The 11,547-nt window shown below is 55.0% G+C and overlaps 1 protein-coding gene across 1 annotated transcript; it reads left to right on the top strand.

The window, feature by feature from the left end:
• The first annotated feature begins 240 nt into the window (after positions 1-240).
• On the top strand, positions 241-8,396 carry VPS18 (VPS18 core subunit of CORVET and HOPS complexes). Its single transcript, XM_004421430.2, has 5 exons — positions 241-622; positions 1,663-1,804; positions 3,788-3,879; positions 4,041-5,911; positions 7,051-8,396. Exons 1-5 carry the CDS (start codon positions 532-534, stop codon positions 7,774-7,776), a joined length of 2,922 nt encoding a protein of 973 aa, XP_004421487.1. The 5' UTR covers positions 241-531; the 3' UTR covers positions 7,777-8,396.
• Positions 8,397-11,547: the final 3,151 nt, after the last annotated feature.

Here is an 11,547-nt window from a genome sequence, read left to right on the forward strand (position 1 = left end):
CCCCAGGCCGAGGACTGCCGCTGCGCTCCCGGCTCCCGCCAGCAAGGGCCGGCCGGGCCCTGGCCCCGCCCCGCCAGGCCTTGCCGAGCCGCCCGGTGGCCTGCCGGGCGACGTTCCCGCACGAGCGTACGTGGCGGGGGGACCGGAGGGCGGGGGGTGGTGGTCTGAGAACCCGGAAGTGACGTTATAGGCGCGCGTCCCAGGGGCGGGAGTCAGCTGAGCTGCCGGGGCGAGGCTGGGGGCGCCTGGGATCGGCACAAGGGAGCCGGTGGTCTCTCGGGGGAGGGAGTGGGGTGCAGGACTGCGCCATATTCAAGGGGGAGGGCTCCCTGGTCTTCTCGTTATATAAGGCGAGAGCGAGAAGATCCTCAGGGGTTTAAAGGGGAGGAGTCGGCGGCGGATTGCCAGGATCTGTCAGATCCCTGTCGAGGCTGGGGAGTGGCAGCTTCCACTCCGGGGCGACGGGGATCCTTGGGGGGAGCCCTATTGTAATCTCTGGGCCCGGGACGGCGGGCCCGGAAGCCGGGCGCCATGGCGTCCATCCTGGATGAATACGAGGACTCTCTGTCCCGCTCAGCCGTCTTGCAGCCTGGCTGCCCCAGCGTGGGCATCCCCCACTCAGGTAAGGGAGGGTAGGGCGCCGCTGCCCCTCTCGGCCCGCCTGGCACCTGCGGGGGAGGAACGGGGAGGGTGGCTCCAAAAGCTTGGTTCACCTTCTTCACGTGCAGTCCGGGGCTAGGCCCCTGATTCTCCTCAGGTTCTGTGGGTGGTCGATGTTTGGAAGAGCAGCAAGAGCAGTCGCGTGATCGAGGCCCTACCACTAGGATCCTTCTAAGAGGGAACTGGGACCCAGATAAGGAAGTGACTTGCCTGCAGGGCCGCAGTTGGGAGAACTGAGAATAGGTTCCAGGCCTCACTTGATTCTGTGCTTTTCCCACCAGACCCTTCTGGAGGTGGGAGGTAGAGAGTGGGCAAAGAAACTAGTGAAAGGGGAATATTGTAGGGGAAGGGGGATGGTCCTGGAGGGAACTTGGTCACTGAACAGGGAAAAATGAAATATTTTAGGCCTTTGCTAAAGCTGGGTGCAGCCTGGAGTTGAAGGGAAATTTTGGTAGAAAGTAGTAGAGTTGGCAGAGGAGTGTGAAGTGCTGGGATATTTTGAGCGATGGTAATGAGAATTAAGGCTGGAGCAAGAGCAGCTGCAGTTTGTTAACCAAGTGATGGGAGGGTCCCCAGGGCTCCCTCGGCCCTCATTCTCCTGGAGACTCGCTGAGAGCATTACTGCATGGGCAGGGAGGAGGGGAGAGAGTAGAACTAGACTTGAGTTGAGCTGGGGTTGTTGGGCCAAAGACTGATAAGGGAGAACACCCAACCCCTTCCCCCATTGCCAATGGGAGCAGGTGCAGCATGGTGTGACAGCATCCCAAGGGCTAAAAGAATCAACCCCTCCCTGCTGTCAGAAGTGTGAGAAGAGCCCAGGACCCCTAATGTGGAGGTGATTAGCAAACTACTTGATATCTTGATATTAAACTGTTTGTTAACCAAGGTCCTGGGGTAGGAGTATGTTGGGAAAGTGGAGAGGAGCCCTGTTTTTTGGTTGCCTCTCCTTGCCCTTCCTTGGTCCCTCCCATAGCAAACCCTTTCTTTGCTCTTCACCTGCAGGGTATGTGAACGCCCAGCTAGAGAAAGAGGTGCCCATCTTCACGAAGCAGCGCATTGACTTTACCCCTTCTGAGCGTATCACCAGTCTTGTCGTCTCCTGCAATCAGCTCTGCATGAGCCTGGGCAAGGATACACTGCTCCGGTAACTGAAGGCCCACAAGGTTTAGGAGTAGGGAGTGGATTGGTGGTGTTTTGGGACTTAACTGGGGCCTTTCTTCCACTCTGGGCTGGTGAAGCAGTGGACATGGAATTTTCAGGAAATACCCTATCCCTTCCTAAAGAGAACCAATATAGTGTAGTAGTAAAGAATTAAGATAGACCTGGATTTAGATCCCAGCTCTACCATTTACCAGCTATGGAATCTTGAGCAAGTCACCTAATCTCTTTAAATGTGTCCTGTCATCTGTTAAAGATAGTACCATCCCACGAGTTAGTCACATAGATCAGTGGAACTGTCTATAGAGTCCTGAAATAAATCCAGTGTAATGGAAATTATATCTCAATAAAACTGGAAATAAAAATAAATAAATGGAAATAATATATGACAGAGGTGTCAGCAAAATTGTTTATCCAGAATAATCATCTGGGTAAAACAGAGCTAAGCTTCTTATCACAAAAATGATTTCTAGGTGGAATAATTATTTAAATATAGAAAATAATGTGAATATTAAAAGAACATTTAATTTCTATGTTCTTGGGCTGAAGGGAGACCTTCTTACTCGAGCTAAAAAATCCAGAAGCCACAGGGAAAAAAGATAGATATATTTGACTACATAGTAATTTTATGACAAAATTTTTTAAAAAAGCACTATGAATTAGGTCAAGACAAAAGATGGTGAGAAAATGTCTGTTTCACATATGAGTAAAGATTTACATCCTTGTTCCTTAAAAAGCCCTTACAAATTAATAAGAAAAAGACAATTTAGTAGAAAAGGGAGGGCAAAGAATATAAACAAGCAGTTCACAGAAAAGGAACTTCAAATTTCCAGTAAACATCTGAAAATATTTTCAATCTCTGGGAAATGCAAATTAAAAAAACAGATACCATTTTTTTAACCTATGAGATTGGCAAAAATTAAAAACTAATGTATGGTGCTGGTAAAGATACAAAGAAATATACTCTCATACATTGCTGGTGAGAGTATAAATTGCCACCATCTTTTGGAAAAGTAATCTGGCAATGTCTATCAAAATTTAAAATATCTCTAACTTTGACCCAGCAGTCCCACTTTGGGGAACACATAACTATAAAAAGAAAAGTACCAATTTGCAAGGATACAGATACAAGGAGATTGATTGCAGCATTATTTGTGGTAGGAAAAACTAGACCCAACCTGAATGCCCATCAACAGGAAAATGGTGATTAAATTATGGTTCACCCATAAAAGGGAATATTATGCAGTTATTAAAACAGTGAGTTAGAGCTGTATCTGTTGACCAGTGGAATGTTCACAAAATATCATTAAGTGAGAAAAGCAAGTTATAAATTATCATACACACACATATATATAATATGAAGGCATTTTTGTAAAAACAGTGACAAAACAACTGTATGTTATGAGCATGGAGAAAGATGTTAACATCTGTTTTCTTCATTGGGAATGACAGGGGTTTGAGAAGAAAATTATTAACTTTTTCTTTATACATCTTTTTACGTTGATTCTTGAGTTAGAATGAGCATGTAATTTGAAAAGGATTTAATAAGGAAAATATGCTTTAAACAGCAGCACCCCTCGAGGTTATTGTGAAGATTAATTGAGATAATACTAGATTAAGCTCTTGGCGTGGTGTATAGAAAGTGCTCAGTAACCGTCAGCTACTATTCACTGTTCCCTTTTTACCCCAGCGATCTGGGGTACCCCGGCCCATCTTCCCAGCTGCACTGGAGATCTATGGAGCAGAGGGAAAAGATTTCTACTTAGTGACTTCTCAAATTGAAGTGGGGAATTCTCAGAGCTGAGGGCTCTTAAGTAGGACCCTATATGTGTTTCAGAGTTCACTTGGGATTGTATTCACAATTGTATATGTATGTGTAGATTTCAGGAAAGAAAGGCTGTGGCTTTCATTAGATTATATAGAGGTCTGTCCTTCCTCTGGAGTGATGCTGTGCCTCTCGTCCTAATAGCATTGACTTGGGCAAAGCAAACGAACCCAACCATGTGGAGCTGGGGCGCAAGGATGATGCCAAAGTTCACAAGATGTTCCTGGACCATACCGGTAAGTGGTGGTGGAGATCTGAGCTGGGGGGGATGAGGAGAGTGGGGCTGAGGGTAAGTCACTGCCTGGGTGGGTGGGATCTGAGCGTGAGGGGGGCAAGGGGGAGGCTGAGGGTGGGAATGGCAGCATCCTCTAGGGTGCCATGCTCCCTCCCCCTCCAGGCTCTCACCTGCTGATTGCTCTGAGCAGCACTGAGGTCCTCTATGTGAACCGTAATGGACAGAAGGTACGGCCCCTGGCACGCTGGAAGGGGCAGCTGGTGGAGAGTGTGGGCTGGAACAAGGCACTGGGCACAGAGAGCAGCACAGGCCCCATCCTGGTTGGCACTGCCCAAGGCCAGATCTTCGAAGCAGAGCTCTCAGCCAGTGAGGGTGGGCTTTTCGGCCCTGCCCCGGATCTCTACTTCCGTCCACTGTACGTGCTAAATGAAGAAGGGGGTCCAGCACCTGTGTGCTCCCTTGAGGCCGAGCGGGGCCCTGATGGCCGTGGCTTTGTCATCGCCACCACTCGGCAGCGCCTCTTCCAGTTCATAGGCCGAGCAGCAGAGGGAGCTGAGGCCCAGGGCTTCTCGGGGCTCTTTGCTGCCTATGCTGACCACCCGCCCCCTTTCCGTGAGTTCCCCAGCAGTCTGGGCTACAGTGAGTTGGCCTTCTATACCCCCAAGTTGCGCTCTGCACCCCGGGCCTTCGCCTGGATGATGGGGGATGGCGTGCTGTATGGGGCATTGGACTGTGGGCGTCCTGACTCCTTGCTGAGCGAGGAGCGAGTCTGGGAGTACCCAGAGGGGGTAGGCCCTGGGGCCAGCCCGCCCCTGGCCGTCGTCCTCACCCAGTTCCACTTCCTGCTGCTGCTGGCGGACCGGGTGGAGGCGGTGTGCACGCTGACGGGGCAGGTGGTGCTGCGAGACCACTTCCTGGAGAAGTTCGGGCCGCTGAAGCACATGGTGAAGGACTCCTCCACAGGCCACCTGTGGGCCTACACCGAGCGGGCTGTCTTCCGCTACCACGTGCAGCGGGAGGCCCGGGATGTTTGGCGCACGTACCTGGACATGAACCGCTTCGACCTGGCCAAAGAGTATTGTCGAGAGCGGCCTGACTGCCTGGACACGGTCCTGGCCCGGGAGGCTGATTTCTGCTTCCACCAGCGTCGTTACCTGGAGAGCGCGCGCTGCTACGCCCTCACCCAGAGCTACTTTGAGGAGATTGCCCTCAAGTTCTTAGAGGCCCGACAGGAGGAGGCCCTGGCTGAGTTCCTGCAGCGGAAACTGGCCAGTTTGAAGCCAGCTGAGCGTACCCAGGCCACGCTGCTTACCACTTGGCTCACGGAGCTCTACTTGAGCCGGCTCGGGGCTCTGCAGGGTGATCCGGAAGCCCTGAACCTCTACCGGGAAACACGGGAGCGCTTTCGGGCCTTCCTCAGCAGCCCCCGCCACAAGGAGTGGCTATTCGCCAGCCGGGCCTCCATCCACGAGCTGCTTGCCAGCCATGGAGACACGGAACACATGGTGTACTTTGCTGTGATCATGCAGGACTACGAGCGGGTGGTGGCCTACCACTGCCAGCATGAGGCCTACGAAGAGGCCCTGGCCGTGCTTGCCCGCCACCGTGACCCCCAGCTCTTCTACAAGTTCTCGCCCATCCTCATCCGTCACATTCCCCGCCAGCTGGTGGACGCCTGGATTGAGCTGGGCAGCCGGCTGGATGCCCGGCAGCTCATCCCTGCCCTGGTAAACTATAGCCAGGGTGGTGAGGCCCAGCAGGTGAGCCAGGCCATCCGCTACATGGAGTTCTGCGTGAACGTGCTGGGGGAGACTGAACAGGCCATTCACAATTACCTGCTGTCGCTGTATGCCCGAGGCCAGCCAGCCTCTCTGCTGGCCTACCTCGAGCAGGCCGGGGCCAGCCCACACCGGGTGCATTATGACCTCAAGTATGCACTGCGGCTCTGCGCTGAGCACGGCCACCACCGCGCATGTGTCCACGTCTACAAGGTCCTGGAGCTGTATGAGGAGGCTGTGGATCTGGCCCTTCAGGTGAGCCAATGAGTCTTGACCCCATCCAGGAGAGGGGCCTGGAGAGCAGTAGCTTCAGATGCTGAAGGGTTGGGGGGGTGCTGTGGCTAGCAGGTACTGGCTTCCCTTGCAGAGAAGTGCTGTGGTATAGAGGTTAAGAACATGAACTCTGAAGTCAGGGTTTGAACTGTGGTTCTGCCACTTATCCAAGCTGTGTGACCTCAGGCTAGTTTCTGAACCTCTCTGTGCTTCCGATTATTCAGCCGCAAAATGGGGGTAATATTATAGTACTTAACTCAGAGTGTTGATTAAAGTACTGTATATGAAAAGCACTCAGAACAGTGCCTGGTACATAGGTAAGTTCTACATACATGCTAGTTATTGCAATATGGTCACAACTGCAGAAGAGGAAGGTGCTGAGTTAATGTTTCTCAAATCATGAATTATCACCTGCCTCAGGATCACATAAAGTGCTATGTAAAATGTGAATTCCTGGGTCGGAACCCAGGACTTACTGAATCAGAGTGTCTGAGGGTAGGGTCCAAAAATCTGTATTTTGGCTATGTTCGCCGGGTGATTTTTATTTTATTTTTTTATTTTTTATTTTTATTTTTTGTGAGGAAGATCAGCCCTGAGCTAACATCCATGCTAATCCTCCTCTTTTTGCTGAGGAAGACCGGCTCTGAGCTAACATCTATTGCCAATCGTCCTCCTTTTTTTTTCCCCCAAAGCCCCAGTAGATAGTTGTATGTCATAGTTGCACATCCTTCTAGTTGCTGTATGTGGGACGTGGCCTCAGCATGGCCGGAGAAACAGTGCATTGGTGTGCGCCCGGGATCCGAACCCGGGCCACCAGTAGCGGAGTGCACGCACTTAACCGCTAAGCCACGGGGCTGGCCCACCCAGGTGATTTTTAAACTCATTAAAATTGAAGCCCCCCCATCATAAGTAGCTTTTACAAAGCTGTGACAGGGACAGGCCCATTACAGAGACAGGTTCCTCTCCTGGCCCCCAGAAGCCCCACCTCTCTTGCTGCCAGGGGTGCTGGAATCGTGCACTGGGGCCTCTCCCCAGGCCCAGGTTCTCCCGGGCCTCTGTCTCTCCCAGTCTCCATCCTGGGTGGGAGGGGCTTGACCCCAACACTCATGGTCTCCCCACAGGTGGACGTGGACCTGGCTAAACAGTGTGCTGACTTGCCTGAGGAAGATGAGGAACTGCGCAAGAAGCTGTGGCTGAAGATTGCACGGCATGTGGTGCAGGAGGAGGAAGATGTGCAGACGGCCATGGCCTGCCTGGCCAGCTGCCCCCTGCTCAAGATTGAAGATGTGCTGCCCTTCTTTCCGGACTTTGTCACCATCGACCACTTTAAGGAGGCGATCTGCAGCTCGCTTAAAGCCTACAACCACCACATCCAGGAGCTGCAGCGGGAGATGGAGGAGGCCACAGCCAGCGCCCAGCGCATCCGGCGAGACCTGCAGGAGCTGCGGGGCCGCTACGGCACTGTGGAGCCCCAGGATAAGTGTGCCACCTGTGACTTCCCCCTGCTCAACCGTCCCTTTTACCTCTTCCTCTGTGGTCACATGTTCCATGCTGACTGCCTGCTGCAGGCAGTGCGGCCTGGCCTGCCGGCCTACAAGCAGGCCCGGCTCGAGGAGCTGCAGCGAAAGCTGGGGGCTGCTCCACCCCCTGCCAAGGGCTCTGCCCGGGCGAAGGAGGCAGAGGGTGGGGCTGCCGCTGGGGGGCCCAGCCGGGAACAGCTCAAGGCTGACCTGGATGAACTGGTGGCTGCTGAGTGTGTGTACTGTGGGGAGCTGATGATCCGCTCCATCGACCGGCCCTTCATCGACCCCCAGCGCTACGAGGAGGAGCACCTCAGTTGGCTGTAGGAGGGTGTTGCCCCTGATGGGTGGGCTGACAGTCGGGCGTAGCTACTTGCCCCCTCTTGGGAGGGCCATACCGTAGTCTGTGCTCAGTCATCTGCAGACTGCTGGGCCATGACTGTGTTGAGGGAGTAGAATTAGAGCTGTTGCCCTCAAGGTGTCAGCTGTGAGTGCATTCTGCCGGCTGCCCATGCTGTTCAGAGCCGCCTTAGAGCTACTGTTATGCCAGGCCATCAGCCTGCCTCCCAGTAGAGGGCCTGAGCCTGGAGAAGTCAGAATTCTGACCCCGTTACTGTTCCCCCTGCATCTAACAGCTCTCTGTTCCTTTTCACTCCCCACATGCATCCTGTTCACCTTCTGGAGCGAGAGTACCATTCTTCCTTTTCACTCTGGCTCTTCTCCCTCAGAGGTGTCTGCCCTCTAGGTCCCAGAAGCAAAAAGACAGCCCCTCTGAGTCCTAGGCATTGGCAGTGGGAAAGGTGGTGCCGATGGTGGCTGTGTTCTTGTGCAGACTGTCTGGGGCTCCGGTGCAAGGGGTGCCCTGGGACCAAGGGCCTCATGGAGGACAGTGGGAGATGGCGATGGGGGTGGAGAGCATTAAACTGCGCTGCACTGGTGCCTCTCGAGTTGACGGCTTTGTGTTGATGCTGGGCTGAGAGGTATGTGAGTGGTCCCAGGCAGGACTGGGGTGCCACAGGGAGGCTGCCAGGGCTCTGCATGCTTTCAAACCTTCGCCCTCACTCCTTCACCTGGAGATGTGACATGACGATTTTGCCATTTTCTGCTTGCTTCCTCGTCCCTCCATTATCCTCTGACTCCAGGCTTCAGTTGGGAATTACAGCCCATCATCCTGTCTCGGGGTACAGACTGTTCTTCCCTTTGGCCAGCAGGTGGTGCTGCTCCCCACAGAATCTTCTGCAGTCAGGCAGCTGGGGGCGCTGATTTCTGAAGTCACTGTCTCCACTAAAGCTTCCTCAGTCTGTTCCCTCCGTAGTTGTCCCGAGAATTTTCTGGGAGTCTCTGCTGCCTAACCGTGAATCTAAGCCCCTCATTCTTCCTCTCTCCACTACCCCTTGTGCATGCTAGATTTTGCTTGCTCAGATGCCTGCATTCCCAGCTTCTGCCTGGCTTTGATACTGCCCTTCCACTCTCTGGCATTTAATGTTGAGGTCCAGCATGGAGCTGAGACTGCCACTGTCACCATCCATGGCATTTGGCACGTATGTTTTCTCCCCATCTTGCTCCAGTGACCTGCCCCTCCCCCAAGATTACACTTCTTTAGTTGTAGCTGGAGGCTAAGCCCTAGGGAGTTGTGGAGCACGGACCTTCCTGTGACATCAGCTGCACACCCTTTGCACTGTGGACTGGTGTTCAGAGTCCACTGCCTGGCTCTCTGGGTGTGGTCTATCAGCTGCCCAGGCTGAAACAAAATAACGAGTGTTCCTGGAATCAGGCTGGGGTCAGGCACCAGGCTGGTGACTGCAGCCTACTTAATCCTCTTCCAAGACTTTTGTCTCCTGCAGTCCTGGTGGAATCTTGCCCTGCCGTGTTCCCCAGCCACTAGAACAGGGTCTCTTCATGGGCTCTGCCAACGGAGAGAGCTGGAAGCTGCCCATCTTTGATAAGCCTCAGACACCCCATCTTCCTCCAGAAGCAAGAGTAGAAGCAAATGTGGGGGGGGGGGTCCCTTTGGGTGGGTAGAGGGCATTCTAATCCTGCTTCCTTTCCACTGTTCCAGGAAGATTTGGAGGGCTCCTGCTCCCTTCCTCTCCCCGTGTGGCTTAGGCTCCCCTCACACGCCCAGTAGAGGGCTCAGGGAACTGTTCTCCGCTGTCAGTGAGTATTAGGTATAAACCTTGGCCTGCTGCTGGTGTAGTCACTTGCTTACTTAGAACAGCTTGGGGCTTCTGTCTTTGCACATAATGGATGCCTAATACATGTTAGTTAAACAAACACTGCCCTATTGCTCCCTCCTCCCAGAGGACTTGGCTAAGACAGCCTGGGACGCCCCTGCCCCTTCTGTCCTCTCCTAAGCCTGCCCATCTGCCCTAAGCCTTCCTCTTTCCTGGAAAAAGGCCCCAGGCTTCCCTGGCAATGACAGAATGGGGTTCCGTTGAGTCAGGGCAACGGGAAACCACAGCTCTTAGATCCTTGGAAACCAAGCAAGGCCTGGAATGGAGGGGAGCTAGAAGGCCCTCAGGGCCTTGGCCCTAAGCCTGGGGGAGGGCCAGAAGGGGGGGGGAGCAGCTGCGTGGGCAGGGGCCAAGATGAATGAGCTGCTCCTGGAGCCGTCACTGGAAATAGGAGGAGTGGCCACAGGCAGTGACGCTGGGATCAGGGCAGGAGGCCTGTAAACAAGGAAGCCACCTGGGGGAGACGCAGGGCGGCCACTAGTCCTGGGGAGCAGGTGCTTCCTGAGGCCCGCCCTTGAGAGGGCCCTGGGGGGTCGCCCGGCCAAGTGGGCAGCGGGCACTAGAGGGCGCTGTCTACTGGCTTCCCGAATCCCCAGCTCCCTTCCACAGCTCGAGGGGGAGTGGCCAGCGGAGGGTGTGCCGGCTCGGTGTCTGAGGCTCAACTTGCTGCCTGGCCGCCCTCCCTTCTGTCCCCAAGGCAGACTGGCCAAGGGCACCAGCCCTGGCAGGGAGGCCGCGGGGCTCAGAGCCTGGCCAGCCTGGGTGTGAGCTCATTCCCCCCGGGACCACCAATTCTCGCAGTTCCTACCCCACCCCCACCACCCTGGGGCCCGGGTCGCGGGCCGGCCCGCACCGACCCCATTGGTTGGGAGGGGGCTCCGAGGCCACCAGCCTCCAGGCTGCCCTTGGCGCTGCCCCCCTGGCGCCAGGGAAACAAAAGGTTAGGGAGCCCAGAGGGAATTATCTGGCCTCACCACCACCGGGGGAGAGAGAGGGGGCCAAGAGGGGCACACCTCCTCCCCACTCCCCCAGCTCTGCAGATTCTTCGAGACACTTTCACAGGCGGAAATTCCCAGAGGTCAGAGGAGGGAAACGGTTAATTCCTTTTATTCAATGGGTCCCCCCTACACGCCTCCCCCCAACTTCCTCCCTCCACTTCCCGCCCCCCCCTGTGTGAACAGGAAGTGGAGAGGAAAAGGCTCTGAGCAGAGCAGCTGGGAGCAGGAGGCAGGGAGTGGGCGGCAGGCTTGGTGCCAGCCCTGCCCCTCATGGTTACTTGCTGGAGGGCCAGACCCGCTGTGGCCTGGGAAAGAACCTGCAGCCCCGCTGGCGAGTGGCAGCAGGGCCAGGAAATAGCCTGGTGTCTGAGCCCCCTTCCCTCAGCCTGTCTCAGGTCAGAGGCTGCTGCACTGAGGGGGCAAGGCATTCTCTGCCAGAGACCCAGCTGCCCTGGCCACTGCAGCCCCACCCCCACTGCAGGCTGGGCATTCTGAGGCTGGCAGGCATCTCTTCAGGCAGCCGCCAGTCCTGGCACTGGCTCCAGCCACTCAGCCCCTTGGCCCTGCCAGTTCTTTGAAGCTCATGCAGCGCTTCCTGTTTGGGGCGGGCGATGCCAGGGCCCCTCCCCCTACCATTGTTCTGTAGAGACCATAGGTCCATCTGTTGCCCCATGGTGGGGCCCCTAGGCAGTGCCACACGGGAGCAGCACCACAAAGGACCCTGCTGGCAGCTTTGCTTATGTGGAGCGAGGCAGAGCCATGCAGCAGGTTGAGGATGAATGGTGGTCAGAGGCAGGCCTCGGATGGGCAGTGGGATAGAAGGAGGATGCTAGATAGTTCTAGTTCTTGGGCAGCTGGAGCCCTCA

Source organism: Ceratotherium simum, chromosome 3, assembly GCF_057802395.1.
Source record: "Ceratotherium simum simum isolate JZ-2026a chromosome 3, ASM5780239v1, whole genome shotgun sequence".
NCBI classification, from domain to species: domain Eukaryota; kingdom Metazoa; phylum Chordata; class Mammalia; order Perissodactyla; family Rhinocerotidae; genus Ceratotherium; species Ceratotherium simum.